We start from the raw sequence: 23606 nt of genomic DNA, 5'->3' as shown, positions 1-23606 counted from the left end.
CAGGTCTCTAAGATGACAGGGCCAAAAGGTCCTCCAAGTGCCTGGGATACATTAACAGCCCAAATGTAGCTCAGATGTCAACTGACCTGAAATTTGTATTTGGGTTCTCCAGATGCAAAACCTGAACAGTTGTAGGCAAATCCCAACAATTTCCAGTGGAAAATGTTGACTTTGCAGAAAGTGCATATTTCAGGAAAAAGCCCTGATGGAAAATCCTCAGCAAGTCTAATTACTTGGAATGTTGGAAATGTTGGAAAGATGACAAAGTTTGGATTAAGACTTTTTTTAATTACATGTTATAAGTGCTTCATGAACTTTTCAAAACAAAACCAGGTTTTGTTTTATATTATTGTAGCCCAGTATTTTCTTTGAGAGCTTTGTATGTTAATGTTCTTGTAGAAAAATGCCTGCTGTTTCCTGCAGAGTAAATTGTGTTAAATTTTGCCAGTGCCTGTAATGCAGCTTTACAAGGCTCTGCTGATAAAGGCTTAAAATGTTTGTTTGGGGTTTTTTTTTTTAACAACAGCACTTTGATCAGAACAGTCTACTAGGTCACTGTGCAAATCTAGTAAGCCTCAGTATTTACTTCCCAGTAAATACAAGAAAAACAGAACAGGACAGAACAATGGAAAAGGTATACTTCAAGCAAAAAGAAGCGCTATTTTTTTTTTTAAAGAAACCTAAACAAATACAGGAAACATATGAAAAGCAAAATGTCTTGGCTTCATTATCTGCAGTTTTAGTTTTGCTTAATTCATGGTCCTATTCTTCAGGAAAGCCAAGGAGGTACTTATTAGATGAAAATGTTTACAAATGCAAATTTTTTATGCTTTGTGAAACTGAAAGTCAGGTACACCTCAACTAAATTGCAGATAAAACAGGAAGCATAAATCCTATTTACAATTTTCTGGTGTATGCATCTTTGCCATTTGAAAGCAATTTTTAAAAAACTGAAAACAACTTAAAGAATCTTCATTTTCTCTGAACAGCACATTGAAGTTGTCCATGGATAAATTAATCTGAAAACATTCCCAGCCATCCGAGAGCCGTTTTCCCTTCACTCTGCAAGTTATCTTAAAATTACTTCCAAAATTCTATTCATTCTATGGTAATGAAAAAGAAACCAAGAAAAATACTTCAAGTACATCCATCACTTGTTCCCTCTACAGCTACGGTGCCCAAAGTGATCCAAATACTTTACATTCTTGCATACCATGATGCACTGAAGTCATTCACAGTCCTGCCTTGTGTCCTTGTTTCAGAACCTGGCTTGTTTCAGACTAGCAGCTGGCAAACCTTTCAGCACACAAAACGAGAAGATAAACCTCGCTGAAACAGGCAGAACTACCATGGCATTCTTAGGAGGTTAAAAAAAAGCTTAATTTCCTCTGGGTCATAAGAAGTATAAACATCCTTCAGAACAGTACTAGCACAGTGGCATAAGCTTTTAAAGTAATTATTTTCTGTCCATTACAGCAACGATAATGAAGGTCGTATTTTACATTAATTTAAAACACACTAAATTTACCCTAATATAGCTTAAATTCAAATGGTAAATTGCTCATTTCAATACGTAATGATCAGGAACGTAACTGTGTTGTAAACACAAAGTTAAGAGCTAGTTAGATCAGAATAATATATCCCAAGCCTGTCTCAAAGTCAGTACAATTGGGATAATAGTGTACAATGGACTAAAAGATTCTTTTTGTAGACTTTTTTGTTTACAACCACATCAACAAAATGTTAATTCTTATAGTTAATTGTTTCAGGTTTTCAGATTTCAAATAATTCTGAAAATAACAATTATGAGCTTGTGCTATGTCACTGTCCCAAGAAGAATACAGCTTTTACCAGCTTGTTAGGAAAGGAACGGAGAGCTACTATTCAAGAAAGCTTTTTTAGTTAAAGTTGAAGAGAATTTGGAAGTCTTTAAAGTCTTTCATTCTTAGTTTGATCATCTGTCATATTTACTACCTCTCCTTCCTTACAGTGTCTGTCACTGGGGTTCTACCCTGTGACTGGCAGAGCTCTAGTGTCCCTTCTCCCATTTACATCCCTGACACATAAGACCATTTTGCTAACTTGATTGTGACATGTGCCTTAAAAATCCAGAATTAAATACCCTTTTAGATATTTTGTGTTAGCATCATAAATCTTAGTCTTCCAATTATACATTCCAATTTATACAATTGTAAAACGATTAAAAAGTATTTTGTCTCTAGATAATGTAGCCAATAAAAAAAAAAAAAAAAAAGCACATAGTGTTGCCACACAATAGCAATACTTCTAGATTCATAAAAAAAAAAAAAAAAGGCCAAATTGCTCTATAAAGACATCTCTTGCAATTGCAGTGGTGCCTACCTGATCATAATCATAATCTTTAAAACTTTTATGATTAGTTCCAAAGTTTGGTACAACATATACATTGAGTTTGCTGTCACATAAGTTTCTTAAATTTCTCCAAATCATAAACTATTAAAGCTGAGAATACTTATTTCTTCATGCTATTGTTCATATTCTTTACAGAAGCACACACACGAGTGTCTTTAAATCAGAAAAAATAATTTCCTCATGTATATCCCTACTATATATTCTGCTCATCATGTCATAGAAAACATAAAAACAATTAAGGCTCCTATAAAAGACATATTTAGTGTTCTGTCAAGCTTCATATGTTGTGTATTTACAACATACATTAATTAACTTTAATGTTGTCATTAGACAAGAAAGCTAAGGGACATTTCTTCCTTTCTTTTACACATGAAAAACAGTATATTACGTAAGTTCCTTATTGTTTTTCACTCAAACATGAAGTCATATAACTTCAATGTAAATGTAAATCTGTCAACAAAACTGGAATGTAAAGCCCAAATCCTGAAAACATAAACCATCTTCTAAATGCTTCCTTCATAAAATTAGCAAAGTATGCTTGAAATAGGGTTAAAAATAACCTAATTCATGGTTACACCTTAGGAATTATAAAAGTCTTAAAAAGTCATTCCAGGAACTGAGGAAAAACCCAGGAGTGGGTGCAGTACTTATTCCCACACAGGCCAAGAATTACCCCACCTTCAAATACAGCCTATTAGTCTGTATTAAACAGAATAAAACCTTCCAAGCAGCAATACAGTCCTCCCACAGTTCCTTGTTCATGTGAAGTTATAACAGACATTCCACACTGCCTGATGCTCATAATAGAGAAGGTGGTAGCACTACACGTAATATCTAATACCTGATTAATTTAAAGCACCACTCCTATGTCAAAGAAATGGAAAGGATTAATAAAGAAGTCTAAACATCTGTCAGACAGGCTAGCAGGCAGGGTTTGTACTGCAAGTTTTGTACAAGTGCGCCAAGCTGCTGTCCTCCTTGTGAGACCTGAGCTGGAGGGGGGCAGACAGGCCTGTCCCACCACAATGCAGAACCTGTCGGTGAGTGCTGCTGCCACAATACTCAGGAGACACTGACAGTAGCAGAAGTCTGAAATTTCACTTTCAGAAATCTAAAATACGCTTACAGCGAGCTAGGCAAGTGGATCCAAGCCTGACCTGCCACCATTTCAAATCACACAAGCATGCCCTCATATAGGTCCAAACACCAGAATAAAGCCACGCAGCTCTGCCCACAGGCTGGCCTGGCCCCACCGTGAATTTATGTGTCTTTTATGTTTTATATCTTTAAGGTATGTATTTTATTGCAACTTAATAAAACAAACCAAACAAAATCCTCACGTACCTCACAGCTTTAAGGAACACAAGCACAGCCATGTAAGTTTCGGTACATCTAGTTCTGGTTATTTACCATCATTCTAAGTTTGATATGTTAAATTCTTATGCTATTTTTGAACAACCACCTCAGCACACCTTTTAAACTTCCATACTTATCCCCTGTAAGCATTTATTAACAGTTATCTTCCTCAAGGGACTGCAAACATTTGATTGCACACGTGTGGTTATGACGGAAAAGACCTGAAGATATACATTGCTGTACTTAGATAACAAGATACATTTCAAAGAGTTAATTTCAGGTCTGCTTAAAAATCAAATACTGCATTCAACTGGATTTGGGTTCTAAGGCACAGAAATACTGTTATACTTGTTGATACCTTTAACAAGGTATAGCAGGTTTACATAATGTAAACTGTAAGTTTTTATTCAACATTGAAAACTAAAAACAATAGATATAGCTGGCCTGCGTCCATGGGACTCTGCAATTATATTTTAAATCTAAAAGGAAATGCAATTCTCACACACAGATAAACAAATCCACTTGATTTCCCAGAGTTACGTGCTCTTTTCTACTTCCAGAGTTCTGTTTTAATCAGAAAAGATAAACCACAACCATTATTAGCTCATTTAATTATGGTAAAGAATACCACATTTTAGAGCAGGGGGGAAAAAAAACCCAAACCACTCAGTGTAACTGGATATTGCATTCAGTTTTTAAATGACTAGAAATGCTCAATTTATTTTTTTTGCCAAAAGAAAATGCACCTGACAAAACCTTGGAATTACTTTTAGGAAATTTGGAAATCTTAGGTCTGATAAAGGTAACTGCTTCAGAGAAATTATTTTCTTCTTTAAAACACTTCTCTATGGATGAAAACCCCCAAACAACACAAATCTGTCAAAACTTTAGTCATCAGATGCAAACACTCAGATATATATTCAACAAAACAATTTTATAACACAAAGAGAAAATACAGAAATATTAATATAATCAGTTGCTGCAAACTTCTCTCAGCCTTTTTCGGCATGTTAACCAAACCTGCAAAGTTACAGTCACCTTGCTAGACCAGTCCCTCTACACCACCCAGCTTGTGGAAGAAGTGATGTAGTGCAGTGAACTAATCCTAACCATCCTTCATCATGCCCTGAACGTTAGAGCAGAGCTGTAAGAAAGTGGAAGTTCTGTCAGCTCCAGCTAACACTGCAGTTAGAAGTCAGATCAGGAGAGATAAGTTTCCCCCACAGAATAGCATATAGCCAGTCTAAGTCAATCTCAAATTAAGTAATATGCAAGTTCTTAGATAAAGCCTATGCAACATCGCTGGAAAAGATAGATCAGTTATCCAAATAATTTCAGATGTGTGAGAAAGACTTGCTGTAGACTTCATTTTGCCCAAGGAATCTAGAAGGAAAGAAACAAAGAAACCCTCTCCAGCTATCAACCTAAGAATGAAAGGCTAGAAAATCTTATGCAATGTCCAGAATAAGCTCAGATACAGCTGAACAGACTCAAAGGCTTCTCTGCGGAAGAAATGGAAATACTGAATCTCATCAACCTCCTTCCTTCCCTTTTCTGCCCAAGAGAGAGCAGGGAAATCAGTAGAAGAACCTCAGCTAAACAGCCTCTGCAGTACACTTACCTGGTCAACCTGATGGAGAAGAAAGTTGTGGTAATTTAGCATCTCTCCCAGGCATGTTTGCCATGAGATGGCAGGAGAAGAAGGTAATGGATAGGCAAAAATATTACACATGCTGCCAGTGCTTTCCCCCAATGCGCACAACACCTGCAAGCTATGCAGGGCAGGGAAACGTGTGCCTTGTGCAGGATTAGGCACTCTGGCCATGCAAAGGGCTTGCCAGCCTGCAGCCAGACATCTCACTCAGCAACCAAGACAGATATTTGCTAAGTTACTGCAGTTGTCCAATCACATTAACCATGCTAAGGGTAAGGCACTTTTCCCTGAAATCCCACTAAGATTATCACATTGCATTTAACTGCTTCCAAGAAACAGACAGGAAGAGTGACTGAATGAGAAAGTCACTGAGGGAGGGTGGGGAAGCAAGACAGCAAGGGAAGGGATGAAAGCGAGAGAGAAAGCAAGAAAGGAAGAGGGCGAGATGCAGTTGTGGCAAATGAGCTGTCTTCAGACTCAGTCCACTAAAGCTTCAGAAGTATGAAATACACATGGACATTCACTAATGAAATACCTACAGTGAAGCTTAGGATCTCTGCAATTTGAAGCACCAACAGTTCCTCTTGTAATACACCACTGACATTACTTATGCCTTTAGAGAAAAACAGCTTGTCACTTTGCAAACTGGCATAACCAACTGTGCAAAAATCTTTTAAAAGGAGGTATAATCGATCTTTTTCGTAGCACTTTGAAGATACCATACTGTCTAAGGTTTTGAGATCAGTGTTTTACAGGGAATATAGGGAAGCAACTGTCTTAAAAAGAGCTCCTTTCCACTCTACAGTTTTCCTCTAAACTTATCAAATGCCGCATATAATTACCATTGTGATATGCATCTACAGCACTAAGGTCTTCCTTCTCTTTAAAGTGGAAAAAAAGTGTGACAGTGTGCATCAAAAATGATACACAGGTGAGGTTCTGACTGGATATAAGGAAACCATTTTCACTAGGAGGATAATTAGGAATTTGAAGAGGCTGCCCAGAGTGCTTATGGAATGTCTGTTCCCAGGCATTTTCAAGATCTGATGGCAAAACGCCCTGAGCAACCTGCTCTGAACTCAATGTTGACCCTGCTCTGAATGGCATGTTGGACAGACAACCTTCTTCCAACCTCAGCAATTCAACGGTTCTATAGTCTACTGTCAGATAAAAGGTATGAAGTTCCCTGAAAGTACTGCAGAGAAGCCCAAGAGTTTTGAAGAAAGTTTTCAAAATTAGATTTTTTTTTTTAAAATAATATCGATCAGGAATTTTGTCCAAAGTATCAGGTTGCTCTGCTTATGCACGGTGCAATTAAATCAATGGTATGACTGAAAACCTTTTAGTAAGAGCATATTTGTAAAAATTTATGAAGCACATGCAAAAAAAAAGTTAGCAAAAGACAAACATTAAGTATCTACTCTTTAGAATATCCATTGTAAAAAAGTGATGGCTTTCCACTAAATTTCTTTTATAATACCAGGATCAGCATAATAATTTATGGGCAACATTAAATGTATTTCTTCATAACAGGTATTTCCAATTAACATTGTGTCCCTTCTTAAAAGCACATGTATTTGTTAAAGCAGACAATCCTCTGCACATCCCGAAGAAGCAGATGCTCGCACCCATGATGAGAGCACTTTGCAGGTGCAACATGTCCTCACCTTGAGATTGGGTTTTGAGAGGAGTTTCAACAGTTCTCTGATGTCACTGCTCGGTGGCTTGCTCCGCAGCTCCTCAGCCAGCTGGGTGGGAGATGGAATCAACACAAAAACCATTAGCAATGCATTGTTTTACCCAGTGCATCAGCGGCAACCCAGAATCTATCTTGTTCAAGGTTATTACTTTCCAGCGTGTTCAAACAGAAGCCAGCAGGAAGAAAAACACCACCAATAACCACGCTTCTTTTTCTGGCCCTCAGTGGACCAGATTTAAGCCAGGCCTTTTGGCTCAGTTTAACACAAGTAATCATTTCTGGCAAGGGTGCAGCCAGATCACATTCTGATTTATAGTGATGGGGGCAAATCCCAGCACTTCATTTAAGTGAATGGTCCTTTGCGTGCAGACAAAGGACTGCTTGTAAAAATGACTGGATCAAACTTTGACGGTGTCTATAAAAAACAGTTTCGAATGAGGTGGTGAAATCCACACTGCTTCCAAAAACCCACAGTAGCTGTGCTGTTTAGGACTGGGATAAGAAAGCAAAGTGCCCCTACAGCACGAGCAATCTGAACCTTTTATTATGTTTACACATACACTGGAAGGAGCTTGTTAAACGTGAAGCGAGTTAATCATAATATAGTTTATAACAGGTCATCAACAATTCAAGCCCCTAAAATGCACAAACTATGTCCTAACAACAAGATCGTTAATTTATGTTTGGTTATACTACAAAATTGTGGTTTGCTGAACAATAGAGCAGCAGTCTAACATTTAATCCCATGGCTATTTGGCTCATGTCTTGAGTTTTTCTTATCATGACATTTTCAACTAATTTGGACTCAAGAGGCATATTTTACTGCAGGATTTCAGACTCAAACTATTTTTCCAGAAGAAGAAAAAGCTAAAACATATTTCACGACACTGAACTTCAGTTTAAAATTCTGAAGCTACATGGCTTATAATCCAAAACGTGATTTCAGATAATCATTTTCTTTGCATTAAATCAGTATCATAAAAATGTCTCAAAGATTGGCTACTTGCAGCAAGTAATTTTATTCATCTAGCCTACTTTTAAATTTGTGCTTTCATTTTGTATAAATTTTCAACATAAATGGATATATTTTGCATAATTATATATAAAGACAAATCTAGAAGTAAGTTTTTTTAACTTTCAAATTAACACAGGGGTAACAGACTGAAACAAAAATTCATCACCTACAGTCCCACAGCCTTCTAACTATAACTCATAGATAAAAACTTCCATCAAATACATCAATGCTAATCTTAACAGTATTTGTGTCTTAATAAAAAATGATCTCTGTAGGAAAGGTCAGAATGAAATATTTTAGGCACATAAAGCCAAGTATTGAGATAATCTGACTGCAATCTAGTCCGCATGTTCTATGGAAAAGCTCTGCAAAGCTGAAAATAATCCGTGACGGGAATGACAGCAGGTATATGACACATATTCCCCTTGGTTCTCTTTTCATTTTTTAGCTTGTACTACTCATCATTAGAGAATAAAAATCTATTCACTCGTACTTCATTGACAAAGACTAGCAATCACTCAGTAAAAATGACTGCTTCAGCATTTCTCTCTCAGATGAATTGTGCACAAACATCTATTAACTTCAGCAGCATTGGCATTTGCTTTGGTGCTGGAAATGTAAATGCGGGTTCTTAAGGTTTAGAGCAGTAAGAAACAGAAACAATATTTTGTTATTTCTTTAACTTTTTAATCTCATAATTTAAAAAGTATTTGTTCAGGGATAAAATAATTAAAAATTTGTTTTATAAGCTTTTTCCAAGAATTGCTGTAAGTCTGAAAGGCACATGTAACACTTCATGATGGAATAGGAGGAAGACAAAGCTATGTTTCCAGATTAGCAAATAGATATCAAAAGAGCTGCTTGTTGTGCTTCTAGGAGTTTTGGACTGGATTTTTATCTGTTGGGTTGTTGTTGAAGTGCCCAGGTTCATGACAGCTACTAGCAGTACAAGCTATATAGCATACTTCAGGCACACCAATAGCATGCTGATTACCTCCCATGCCAAAGACTGCAGGAAAAGCGGTCTGAGAACATCTATGATTCTCTGTTGAGGGAACCATAACATTTCACTAATTTCTTAATGAAGAGCTGCCATGACAGAGAGAGAAAGTCAAAGCAAAGGAGAGGGGCACATACGGAGTGAGCCTGGCAAGATGAGGAGCACCATCTTGCTCTGGAGAAAGTCCTAAAACTACTTTTGCCGAAACAGTCTTTCTAATAACCTAGAGGCCTTATTTGCCATATATACCTACACACCCATGCAATGTTTGCATGAAATCAAGAGTCCTGCGTCACACACTGCTGCTCTAAAATAAGGGGCAAATAGAATCTCTGATGGGAAATTCAGCCTAAAGGTCACTGGGGGTAAGAATAGAGAAGTATGGCAGCTAGGAACATGAAAATGCTTAGTAAAGAAGCCTCACCACAATTGTTACCTCTAAAAATGCTTTAAAAATAACACAAGAATAAAACCACACTCCATAAACACGTTTTGGTTATGTTAGCAGCACCTCAAATTTGGAATTTACGCATTACTCATTCACAAATTTGGAAATACTCATTTGCTAATAAGAATATTTTGTTCTTTAACTATAGAACAGTTTACTATCACCAGGAAGAGAAAACATTAATTTAAAGCCTACTGAACCAAAAGTGTGTTTTATATCACCAACATGCTCTTAAATCCCTGAAGCTGAAAACTAGTCAGAAATGTGCCAAAAATTGAATAGCACTTTTTATCCTGGAACTTCATGGGCTTTGGGGCCACAAAACCCACTGCACATAAATTAGCTTGCTCAAAGTTTGCTGATAATTACTGAAACACAGAGAATCCTGCAGCGTGCTAGCCTGACTTTGGCTGCCGAACGACATCCTCATTCTATGGGTCAGTGCCCATAAAACCAGCTGCTTGTCTACCGATAAGCAAAAATGAAGAACCAGCAAGAGCACCTTTAAAAAGCAGCTGTGCTGAAAAAGTAGGCAGATGTCTAGAGACACTCATGTCCCAACATACATATATACATACCTTTTAAAAATAGAATATATATAAAAATATATACATAATAATACATTCATATGGTTAAAACCCCCAACCTCTCTCAACTGGGGAGCGACAGAGTACTTTAATTTGGGGATTTCCAAAAGTATATGTTGTAAATGGGGCTGAAAAAAGAATGAGATTGCTCAGCATTTCTGAAAATATCAAGTACTAAGTTTTGCATCCAAAAATAAGAAATTATTAAGAATTTTAGCCCAGAGATCCATAACACAAATGTTAATAAGGATTATTAATATGTCACCAAGAACTCAATGAAGAGAATTTCAACAAGCTTTCTTATTTTCAAAACTACTATCAACATTATTCAGTTACTTGAAGGTTAAGAAAATATTACTAATATATACCTGATGGCAAAGCTAATGCATTATTATATTTGGTATGTTACAGGATATAGCTCTCCTCCTACTGAAACATGATTAAATTACATTATATCCTATTTTCAATAGACTTCAAATAAGTTTTAGTTTTTCATTAAAATGTTACTATTCTTGATTCACAACATCTAAACATTTGTAAAATTCAAAAATCAAAAGGTACTAATTACATAAAAAGATACTTAAGATTTTAAAACATCTACAAAGTACGTGAAATTTCAAACATACCGTACTGGAAACGGATCCTAACACATATTGCCTTTCCAAAAAGCAACCTGAGGTCACCAAATACAACAAAGATTTCTGGATTTCACCTAAACCACAGTTTATGAAACATTTCTCTATCCTAGCCTACCTCAGGTTCAGTCATAGTTTATACAGGTGTGTGCACAATTCATCTGAATCCTAGAATTAACCAAATAGCAAGAAATGGCAGGTTAGATTTTTTTTCTTTAAAATAAAAATTATTGTAACAGGAAATTAACTACTCCATCAATGCTGACCACTTTTACAATTTATTTTTTTGTTATAAAGGTAATTTGGAAAGCTCCAATATCAATAAATCACTATTGTACTTTTTCTTAAATACTTTTCTGTTTTTTTCTTTAACAAGCCTCCTTCCTAGGCATTTCATAAGCTTCACTTCTGTAGTACTATCTGCCATTTTTCACGTTCTGTCAGCAGTGCTGCTATCTCATTTGTCTTTATTTTTCCAAAACATTCCTCTTGTCTGTGACTTTCTCAGAACACTAATAGTTGACAGCTTTTCCCCTCCCTGTAGAGTTCTAACCTGTAATTTCTATTACGTAGTTACTAAAGCAGAACAAGAGGCTATCTACATGCAATGTTTTTATAACAGGCAAGTGAATGAAAATCAAAGTAATATCAGCAACAAGCCTGGTGATGACAGCACCTTTGGAAACATTTGCAGCTTCTTATGATTTCAGCTCAGAGGATTACATTCATATGTTTGCACTATGAGGAGTTCTGCTCGCAGACAGTTTTTTGGGAGGCTTGGTACCAGTGATCTCAGCAGGGGACACTTACATCATCTGCCAAGGCTGCTGCACCGTGGAGTATGGGCACCGGGTTCTGTTTTTCGTAATAATGCAGTTTTTCATGAATCTGGAAGACAATAGCACAAAGTGATAAGTTTCTTTAGCAGCACCAGAAATTGTAGAAAATGACCCTGTTGAGCTAAGTGATCTGTTGAGTGTCTGTAACTAAAGAAACATCCTTATAGTAACCTACAGGCAGCAATCATGTAAATGTAATTCATCATCATCCTCTGTTGAAGTGCTAAGAATATGAAATCAGATGGAAAAAATGCTCAGTATGTAGACCAACCCACAGAAAAACTAAACATTTGTGATTTTTCTCTCCTGGCTTTCTCTGTCCATGTTTCTAACATATTGCTCTAAGTATCAATTACACTTTATATTGCTGCTGAAAACACAAAGCATAAAGTGTTTATCCCCAAGATGGATATAAAAAATGCTGTAAATTATGATTTATGAAGTGAAATAATAGTCTGCCACCCACATCTTGACAGACAGCTTGGTGGCGTGGCTGCCATCATTAAAATAATTCAGAAATAAGGGCAAAGTAGTGCTAATATAGAATTCTAACACATCTGAAAGAAAAAGGCAGTCCTTCAGCAAGTTGAAGTCATTGAAGAGCATTTAAAGTTTTTAATGAGGAGTTATCAACATTAAAAATGCAGTGTGCTTCGGGTCTTTCAAAAGGGAAAAAGATACACTATCACGTAAATACCCAGCCTCTTCCCTCCTCCACAAGTTATGCATTTCAAAATTTAGATTCTTCTAGTGTGAAAGCTTTAAAAAGCCAAAATACTTTAAAGCTTCTAACAAGTTCCTCAAAAGTTATTTCAGAATGGCACAAAGTACTATATTAAAAACTCAATTTTATTTACATTATTTTCCTAAAGATATGCAGATGTACAAATATTAATTAAAATATAAGAAAAGACAACAACAGTAGTCTGAACTGATGCGAACACACCCCGTTCTTATATTTTCATTTCAGTTCCACTGCTCTGAAGGAGGCATGGACTCCAGATGGTTGGAGGAGTTGCAGAAGGAGCTAAATCAGGGACTTCTGTGCTTGGCAAGGAGGGGAAAACTGGGTCTGGCAGAGGCCGCAGGGTGCGGAATTTGGCTGGGGAGCGCCATATGTCCTTGGGGGGCAGGAACCCCAGTGGAACCCTAAACCTCACCAGCGTGTTGCGGGGGGAGGAACGGGACAGGCAGCAAGGACAGCTTTAAAGAGCAAACAGACCAGTGGTCTTTGCAGACTGAAAATGTTTGTAGTTGACTAGATCATCGCTGTTTTCCACTGGCTGATCCCTCCAGCCTTCCCCTCTCTTCCGCACTTGCTTTTCTCCACTTACATTTACCCTTGGCAGCAATCACTCCTCTCACTGCCCAGGACTCCCCCAGCCTTCTCCCCAAATTTCCTTTGAATTTAAACTGAACTCCTAACAACTACACCCATAACAAGATAAAGCCATGTCAGTGAAACTTGTGCTTGCCATTTTTCCTGTCTTCTGCTGTGCTTCATTACACTTTCTAAGTCCACGTATGGTTTTACTCACTTAGACTATAAGTTCTTTGAAGTAAAAGCCATATGATACTCTGTTAACGCAATGTGGCATAGCAAGATCTAAGTCTTGGTCAATTCCTTCATCGTTTCTGTTACCTTAATAAGATTATTTCTATGTATCGTTAGTTAAAGGATACCAAAGTTCTGAAACATCAAGGTGAAGCATGAACACACCACAGTTACTCAATTGCTAAGTTGTAAAATTATGTGTTCTGAACAGCAAGTTTTGTACCTCATCTGGAAACTAAATGCAAGGCACTATTATCTCCAGCACATGTCTGAACTTTACATAGCTTATGTAGACATTGTTTACTGAGCAAAGTAAGACTAATCCATACTGCATGTCACCAAAAGTGTAAGTGACTGGACAACTTCATATTTCTAGCTTACAAAGCACAGAAACTAAACAAAACAAGGAGCTGCAGCTCCCTGAATTTAGCAGAAATTTGTGATTTAATAAAGACTGTGAACTTGAATAACTAAAAGGCATAATAAATCAAAAAGTCTCAAATCCGTCAGTTTTTTTGATTGCTTCAGCCAACATCTTGATTTTATCCAGGCTGAGCTTCCGTCAAATCTGAGGTTAAAAAGCAGTTGCCTATGTTATCTTCTGCTTTCTTAGAGAAAATAGAAGTGTCACTGCTGAGGAAGCTGGTTTTAGTCTGGACAACCTGCAGGTGTCTTTACCAGTGAAATTAAATGAAAGAAAACAAACAAACACTGAGACCTTCTTGCATAACCTAACTTTAAAAAAAAAAAAATTATAAAATTGTACATGCACAATGTATGCAGCGCTTCAGTATAATAGCTTCCTGAATGCAGTAAAACAGGAGATTTGGTGCGATTCAACTGACAAAGCAAAAATTTCAGTGAAGCAAAAATGCATTTTCAGGCAACTTCTCTCTATGTCTCTAAAAATGTGTTCCAAGATATTTTGGTCTATAATTTTCTCCCTGAACCACAGTGAGGCTGACTGGCCTCTAGTTCCCCACATTGTATTTTGGCCTTTATTGTAGATGGGTACAGCACTTGCCTTTCCCTAATCACTAGGTTGTTTCTGTTGCCTTTCAAGGATGACAGAGCACACTTACAAAATTATCTGGTGCCCTTTGAATTTCCCAGACTTCAGGGTGATGAATGACAGCATTTATGACAACCGCCTTTAGAAAAACTACTGTGCACACAGCCAAATGTTTTGGCAGCTTCTCCACATGTGGTCTTTCAGCTAATTATTTTACTGAACCAGAATTTTTTTAAATCATGCTAATATATGCACAACTAACATTATATTTCCAAAATTCAATTCTTACACAAATAGAATTTGAAATTTAAATATCTAGATTAAGTGACCACATTGATGAAAAGGAATACAGTGGGAGCTTGGCAAATGCAGAAACGAAAAGCAAAACAAGGACAAGGTGGTGCAAGTACTTTGCTCCTTTGCAAATCTCACTCAATGAAATTCAACTGTAACAGAAATTAAAACCATCCTGAAACACTCTGAGAGAAGTATAAGAGTGGATTCAAAGTAGCAGAAGAGAGAACATTTACTTACTCCAGATAAAACATTTCATTTGCAACCATTTGTTTGAGCTTCATTCTAAAGAATTCTATTTAATACAAAAAGCAAATTTATCTTATATTCTGTGGCTATACTTGTATTCTGTGTCCAGTAACTTTAATAGTATTGCCTTCTCTCCAGTAGAAACGTATGGAATGTATGGGGAATATAGGACTGTATCATGCTTAAAAAATAAAAATATAGTACATCTGTTTTAAGTTCTGACATTTAAGAGTAAGGCTTGAACCCTGAAAATCTCTTCACAGATGAGACCCAGTCTGTAAAAGCAAGAGTTATGTATTGTAAATAAAACATATAAAACTGTTCTGCTGAACAGATGACTAAGTTGCTGGGGTTTTGGTTTTTTATTATCTTTTTATGACTACCTATTCTTTTCACTGTAAGGGTACTTTGGGAAGACTTACGAGGTTCTCCAAAAACTGACGACCTACTGTGAAGACATGCCCCAAGAGGGAAAAATAATCATTCGCAAAATTTATACAATTTTTGGCATATTTGTAGGCAAAGGAAATAGTTTCTGGATTTTCCAAGAGAGATTAATTTAAGCTTTCTCTAAGGAAGTATAGCAGTAATACATTTTCTGCAGTGTCCCTAGCCTGGCCTATTTAAAAACCCACAGGGAGTTTTCTGAGTCAGAAAACCAAAAATCTTAAGCAAAGAATCCTACAAAATAAGCTTAATTCTCCTTTTGGATTTCTTAATTTCCAGGTAGAGTTCCAATATCATACAGCTGAAAACAACACAGGAGGGGGATAAGCACATACACAGAATATCATCATTGGTTTCTAGTACCCCAGCTCCTTCTGGGAAAGAATCCCCTTAATACAAGAATAATTTTATTAGTATTTAGTGGGCTCTGGTACAGTTGTGCAAGCAGGATTTTTGTGAAAGTCTCTACAGAACAATACCACACACCTACAAACTACATAGCTGGCTTCAGATAAGATACCTCATATTGGTATTAAAATCCAAGATTTAACAGCTATCTTTTTGAAAGTTCTCCACTTACAAAGTTTCTGGAAAACTTAAAACGGAGCTCCAAAATGGAATATTTTCATCATAACATGATGCCACCCAAGAAATGCAGTGTATCAGACATGTTATCTCCTTTTTCTGAAGCTGAAGAAATATAGTCTTTGCTTGATGTTCCTGTGGCTTCATGCATGGGAACAGAATGGTCTTAAAGGAGACACTGAAAGCCTTGACAAATGGAAAGTAGAGTTCCCTGTGACTGCTTTGGAAAAATAGTTTCCTATCAATGACGCTGAGCTATACTAAAGATGCAAAAAACTGCTAGAATTAATGAAGTTTCAAATGTTCTGTACATCAAAGCAAAATAAATTTCCAAGACAGACAGAACCCTAGTTATTAGACATAATTTTGAGATGCAAAGAGAACATTAAGGCTTTCATCTTCCAGTTTTTACAACTTTCTCCATTCTTATCCCTGCTTCTCTATATCACTACATCAGCTTTGTCTTTCTGTCTTCTTTTCCCCTCCTTTTTTGAAAGAAGTATTTTTTCAGCTTCCTAGCTTCCACTTTCTTTTTCTACTTTCTAACTAAAGATTATTGATGATCAACACATTTAAGTCCCCTGGAACTACCTTGCTGCCCATATGCTTATATTCATATGAATATGCTCTGGGTATGTACTCAATGACTACACACCTCAATTGTTTGAGCAAGCACTAAATCTAAATTTTAAGTACACAATCGGTTAAAAGAAAGTTTACCTTCTTTCTTCCAGATTATTTTACTTGTTACATGGATTGATCAATCTACATTTTAGGAGGAACTAGCAAAAAAAGTAAACCAAACAATCAGACTGTGAAGATGTATCATGCTGCAGTAGTCCAGTGCAAGATTTAGAGCCCAAAGACATGCCTCATTTGAAAAGCGTATGCAAAAAGCATTGGTGGTAAAGAGAACAAGAGGTAGCAAAATGCAGAAAGGACCCAAATCAAAATGAAGCTTTTATTAATAATCCAAAGTAACTACGAAATAAGGTGCTAAAAAGTTAACAGGAGACAAACTTAGTATTTTTGACAGAACATTTGGCATAGGTAAAGAATAAGTGTATGTAAGAATATAATACGCAAACATAACAGAAAACCCCACTGTATCAACATTAGTGAGCCATACTAGCACATGAAACACAATAAGTATCACACACATTTGTGAAATATTCTGCCAAGTACGCAGGGGTGTCACAACCTACACAGACATGTCAACACTTCTGGATAAAAGGTTTTTTTTATAGCAATGACACCATCCTGACAGTATGCACTGAAGAGGATCTTGTGAGAAGTTTGTACTGACCAGCATTCTAAGGCAGACAGTAATTCTGAAACAGTGAACCATCTTTTGAGAAACATCAGAGGCTTATATCCTCCTATTAGTTACATAAACATCCCCTCACTTGTTAATGACTTTACTGTGGATGAGGTATCTCTCAGTATGGAGACAAGATACCTGCACAATTTGGTTAAATATGTGCATGTATAAAAACATGCAACACCATCTTCATTTAATGCAACAGAACAATTGGCACTGAGGACCCAATCACCACACCACATGCATTTCTGGGGTTTTACTCTGGACTAGGCAAGTCTAGTCTTGTCTGCTGAACACCCATTAGCAGCTAATCTCCTTGTTTAGTTTCAGCTGAAAGGAATCCATCTCATGTACTGGACTGCTGATGCTTGCTGATGCAAACCAAAGCAGCACAAGTTGAGAAGATGGGAAATTGCTTTAAAAAAACCACACTCCCGATCAGAACTAGGATGCCAATAAAAATACACATACAAAGCACCAAGACATGTCTAGAAGACAGGCATTGAGTATATTGTTGTAGAAAGTCCATAACAGTAGACAGAACATTTCTCCTGACTGCTCTCTTTATTATATTCTTCATAACAGATCAACAACAAGAATGTCTGAAACAAAGCACTGAGAAAAACCATGCAGCTTCTGTATTTATTGGTTTACTCACTTGCATGGATGCATAATGAAAAACTCTCTTATATAGAGAAGCTGGTAACTGCCCACCAAAGGTTCAGGCTCATGTATTGTTTGTAAAAAAGCCTTTAGCTCCACTAGTCACACCACAAACCATGGAGATGTCACTACGAAAAGGACCATGTTTATAGTAAGAAATGACAACAGGTAAAGAGAATGAAGAAAGCAAGCAAAAGAGAAACTGGTGAGACAGTAAGTGCTAGTTTTGGCTTCATGTGCAATTTCTGTCCTGCTTCTGTAATATCTGGAACAATCGAAATCATTCCAAGGTACTCATGACTGCAAAGGGCACATTTATGAATAGTCCCACCATTTACACAGTGAGATTTCAAGATGAGGATTAGGGTTTCCATTTGATTACTAATAGTACTACCTTAACTCTAGATATGAAGTTCACTGTCTAAACTGACCAACAAATTTGAGTCCAGGTAAAACAAAGTACTTAGAAGGAAAAAATAAATGATGGGCTACAAAGAAACAATGATAAAAACATTCACAAACTATAACTGCATACCATCCTCTGTGCTGAAAGAGTGTGCACATTTTGCTTGATGTAGAATTTTAAGATTATTTAATTCCCTCCTTTTCTTCTCCCAGAACCCTACTGTATCAGATGAAAGGAACCAGAAAAAATTGCCAATTTTTTTCTTTATTTATAGTGGGTGTCTGTAAGCTTATTTACACAGCACAAAAATATGGACTCAATGCAAAACTATTAATTTGTTCCCAAACCTTCTTATAGCAGTTATCGTTGCAGCTTTGGCGTACTAACGATCTTAAACATATTAACAACTCTGCAGTAATATGGCATGATGAACCATGAGGTGCAGGAAAGCTGAGCAGCAAATCAAATGACAACTCATTTCAAATACCCAATGTGACATCTTGAAAACGGACTTTTTTAGGATGTGTAGAGCTCTTAAATCACATTCTATTCAGGTCAATTGACTTGAATTAGATATAGAGGCATAGAACATTGCTAAGGATTTAGCCTTTTGCATTTTAGAAAAGACAAACAAAATAAAAATGCATAAATCATAGCTAACTACTCAAAGTTTGCAAAGAAAATTTAATTCTGCATAGTAATATTAAATTGCCTCAAATATAAATTAAGTGACTTCACAGCACAGAACGTTCAAGTATCAGAGCAGCCTTCTGAAGACATAAAAGCAGATATTCAGATACCTCAATTCTGGCCCAATTTTCCACAGCAAAAATTTTTATCACAGTAGATGAGCAGTTCTCTTTCAAGCCCTTGTTCCAAAGAGCAGAAGCATTAAGTTCCTAAGAATTCAAAAGCAGGCTAATAGCATGGAAATATTTCTGCCTAAACAGCTGAGAGTCAGTAGTTAGAAGTTATTCAGAACAACGTTAAATAACCTTAAGAACTAAAAACTTTCACTGTAATAAAAGAATCATAAGCTTCTTTATCACTATAGCATAAAATGACTTTGAAAAATCAGAAAATCTGCAGACTGACTGTTGTAGTGGGCTTGGCTGGGAGGAAGTTCATTTTCTTCATAGCAGCCTGTACAGTGCTGTGTTGTAGATCCGTGACCAGAACAGCGTTGGTAACACAGCAGTGCTTTAGCTATTGCTGAGCAGTGCTTACACAGCATCAAGGCCGCCTCTGTTCTCACTCTGCTCCCCCCACAGTGAGTAGGCTGGGGATGGTCAGGAGTCTGGAAGGGGACACAGTTGGGACAGCTGACCCCAACTGGCCAAAGGGATATCTCATACCATATGGTGTCATGTTTTCCCAAAACAGCCATGCTTGGGGACTGGATGGGCATCGGTTGGCTGGTGGTGAGTGACTGCTTTTGCATCATTTGTTTTCACCCTGCAAGCAGCTAAACAAGGGAATAACCCAAAAGGCCTCTAGATTCTTTGATGGAAACCCCAAAATGCAAACTCCTTAGCTTGATCCTTACCTCATCTGCTGCTAAAGCATGTTTTCTTCAGAGAGGAGAGGAGGGTTACAATTGAAGACCTTAATACACTTTGAAAAAGGAGGCGTTTCTAGCCCTGATAAAACTTGGTAACTAGCTTCTTTAGTACTCCTTTAAAGTAAGTAACTCATTCATAAAAGTGAAATGAGGCCCAAGAGTGAATTTGATGGGATTTTGTTAATTTCCGTCAACTTAAAACATTATATCCATTGACAATTAAACTCAGTCACGTCAACACTGCAGGGAACCTGTTATCAAGGTCCTAAAGTTGCAAGAAACTGATGTGATTTCTACTGAGTTCATTTTTGTGCTACAGCAGAACACATGAAATAAAAGAAACTGTGAACACCCTGTTTTCCAGGTCATATGCACACTTGAAGTCTGTTATTTGAAAAGAGCCAACAAACATGCACATCAAGACCAAAATGCTCTGAGACTATAAAAATCTTTGCGATTGTGTTTAAAGAATGCCAACTAGGCTCCAAGCATAGAATCATAGCCTTTAAAGATCTAATCCAATCCCCCTGCCATGGCCAGGGACACCTTCCACTAAACCAGGTTGCTCAAAGCTCTATCCAGCCTGGCCTTGAACACTGCCAGGGAGGTGGCAGCCACAACTTCTCTGGGCAACCTGCTTCTGTGTCTCGTCACCCTCACTGTAAATATTTTCTTCCTCATGCCCAATCTAAATCCATGCTAGCATCTATTCAGTCCTTAAAGATAAGGTTGCTAAGAGTCTAGGATTGTGCTGGATGACACTTAAAAAGTGTCCTTTACCCAACATTCACAATCACCTATATTCAAAACAGAACTCCAGGAATTTCTAATTGCATTACAATTTCAGAAATAAATTTTCAAAACTGTATGCACTATAACAGTAATTCTTCTAAGTTACAAAATGTGGTAATAGCGTTAGATTATATTTAAGGGCATTTTTCTTGTCAAGGTTACATTTTGTAAAAACTATGTAATGGTGTGTTATCTACAGATTTACAAAGTTATTGGAGTGGAATTATTTTAAATCAAGTGTTATCAATGCAAATCAGCAGCAATGCCTGGAGAGGCCGCAGCTTCAACCTACGCTCTCAACAAGCACTTGCTGCTTGGACTTTGATTCAGCAAGAACTTGGTTATGGTGTGCTTCTGTGTGTGCCAGAGTTGTTACAGCAGAAGTGCCCAGTTAGCAGTGAGGGCAAAAATCACGGGATTATTATGAATTAAGGTTGTTAAAGCCAATAAAAGAAGCACAGCATGCTAGAAATTAAAGCAAGCAACCTCACGGGGAAGAAGGCAGCTTTTCTCACCTAGCAAAATCAAATAATGTATTGATTTTATTAAGGATAAAAGAGCCTTGATAAAAATTCAGATCATGTGAGTTGTTAGTCATTCCAGCCAAATTACTGTTTTTCATTGTCTAGCCAGAAATTGCAAAATAGAAAAACTGGCTGTGCATATTGCAGTAAATTGTACAGTAAAATCCTATTATCCACAGAGTTTTTTTAAATCTGTGGTTTCAGAGTTTCCTCCTCAATCATTCAACACTGTGCCTCATTACCTCATTTGTCTGTCCTTCACCCTTGATCAGCCTCGACAAGCAGGAGGCATCTGAAGAAGATTATCATGATAGAGAAAATGCAATGGTTCAGGAAGAGACAGGAAGAACACCTGCACTCAGGGGTTTATTTGTGGCAGTCTCACGGATGAAGCAGTTCTGAGAGTAGTCTGACAAGGTCACAAGGGCATTGCCAGATGTGATTTTGTCTTAACTAGATCTAATCAAATTCTCAGGCCTATAAGGACCCATCTCTTGATTTTTACTGTAAAATGAAAACACATCTCTTCCACTCTTTCTGTATCGAGAAAACCAAGACAGACATTAAGTGAGCAACCGATGAGCCTCGTGATCCTGGTCTTGCTTCTCTGTGCCAAGTACACTGTTTACTGAAATTGCACCTTCCCATCACATTCCTTTTTTAATGGAAAAAGTACTTCATTATCTGTTAAGTGCTTAGCTATTGACACTTTTAACAAACACATCCTTCATGAACAGTGGGGTATGCCTGCAAATCTATGTCATAGATTTACATCTTATTTCTAATTTCAGAATTTCCCATCTTCATGCTAGCGCCACCAAAGCATATGAAAGAAAATTAGTAGATGCTTCCATTATGCTCTTATACCATGCCTTCCTCCTTAGCTCAAAAGCAGAGAGGCATTAAAATTAATAAAAAAATAAATTAATTAGGAACATTTTAGAGCAACAGCTATAGCACCAAAGAATCAGTTTTCTTAATCTGGAGAGCACACTGTAAGCAAGCAGTTGTTCACCTGTCAGTAAGACTTAAATGCAGAAAAAATACACCTGACAGGGAGGACTGTTGTTATTATCCATTTTGAGAGCACAAAAACAGATAAGAAAGGTGTGAGTTCAGTTAAGTGTGGGATTAGTGTCATAGAAGCTCAACAGTAACATTTATTCCAGACACAGTAATTTTAAAGCAAAAGTTCTAAAGTATGAGCCTACTCTAATGTGGGGAGCAACTAATTTCCTACTTCACTACCACCTTCCATCCGTTCTCTATTGTAACATGGAAAAGTAACATTTCCTTGCTTCTCGTGTGGTTAAAACCAAGACCAGGTAAGTACCTTGAAAATAGCGTGCCACCTATTTAAACTCATTTGGGTGCTGTATAACTTCTTGGGATAGCTGAGGATGCCCAGACACTTGGATCAGAAGGAAAGGAACAGATGTATCCTGAAGGTTTTTTTTAAATGTGGAAATTTGATGAACCTTTCTGTATGCATATATAGAAACTGAACAGAAAATAACAGAGGCAATATACATAATGCAACACCCCCTCCAACCTCTTCTGCCCATAACCAAGTCACAAGAGTTAAATTCTATAGATTTCTAATGATACAAAATGCTCCAGGTTAGGCTTGCTCATGAATAGCTTGCTCTTGGTATACTGCCAACAGCCCTCTGTAAGCGGCACCTCAGGAATGTGAGCAGAGCCTAATACTGTGCTCAGAATGGGCAGGGCACCCTAAAAAGCAGGAGCCAGGCATCCCTGCCACATGCAGAATCAAACCATTGCTCAACAGACCAACAGTTTGGTCTAGCACCAGCAAGGGAGCACCTTCTGACCTGGCTCTGAGTGCCTTCCGAGATCCTACAGTCATAGCAGCGACAGCTCCTCACTTCTCATCCAGTCCTGGAGAACAATTACTCACTTTGTCTTTGTGATGTCCTCTCCAAGATGAAAACTTAGGTATTTCTCCAGACATTTTTAAGCTAAACCCAAACTCTTTCAATCTTTCCCCATGTTTTGCAGCATTCTCATCATTCTAACTGCTCCTTTCTGGAATTCCTGCAGTCTGCTTCATTAGTGGCCTTACCTGCAATCTGCCTATGATCATAGGCTATTTCCTTAACTACCACTAATCTATAGCATGCCATCTAGTTTTCTTACAATTGGTAATTATTATTCAAGTAGGATCCTGAAACTACTAGAAGGTTAAAGATTAAAATAGCAAATACATGAAATGTTCATTTCCATTTACAGAATACTCTAACATGCTTATTTGTGATTTTAACCCCTTTATAACTTATCTTGTGAAATGCTGCCCTTTTTCTTCTTTCATTTTTAAAAGCTTTTTTCTTTCAATTATATCTTAACACCTCTGAAGTTTACTTTTATTTAGCCTACATCACAAAAAAAAAAAAAAAAAAAAAAAGAATAAAGGACTCAAGAATAAGAAAAATCTGGCCTGAATGAATATGAAAGCATATGGTAATAAGACTAATGCATTAGCTATTTTATTTTTGCAATGTTAAGCAAAACAGATTAAACACTGGCTACAAACCCAGTTATTCCTTGCAGAG

The 23606-nt window shown here is 37.1% G+C and overlaps 1 protein-coding gene across 2 annotated transcripts in view; it reads right to left on the bottom strand.

Moving 5' to 3' along the window:
- MPP7 (membrane palmitoylated protein 7) overlaps positions 1-23606 on the bottom strand; it is a 151962-nt gene that overhangs the window by 55998 nt on the left and 72358 nt on the right. For both annotated transcript variants that reach the window (XM_030504945.1, XM_030504954.1), the window contains 2 exons: positions 11596-11673; positions 7069-7149 (listed from right to left, as the gene is read on the bottom strand). In XM_030504945.1, the coding sequence (XP_030360805.1) occupies positions 7069-7149; positions 11596-11673 (159 nt within the window). The remainder of the gene's footprint in view (positions 1-7068; positions 7150-11595; positions 11674-23606) is intronic.

Source organism: Strigops habroptila, chromosome 1 (genome assembly GCF_004027225.2).
Source record: "Strigops habroptila isolate Jane chromosome 1, bStrHab1.2.pri, whole genome shotgun sequence".
Lineage (NCBI taxonomy): Eukaryota > Metazoa > Chordata > Aves > Psittaciformes > Psittacidae > Strigops > Strigops habroptila.
The sequence above is the reverse complement of the archived record's forward strand: the minus strand, read 5'-3'. Positions and strand labels throughout refer to the sequence as shown.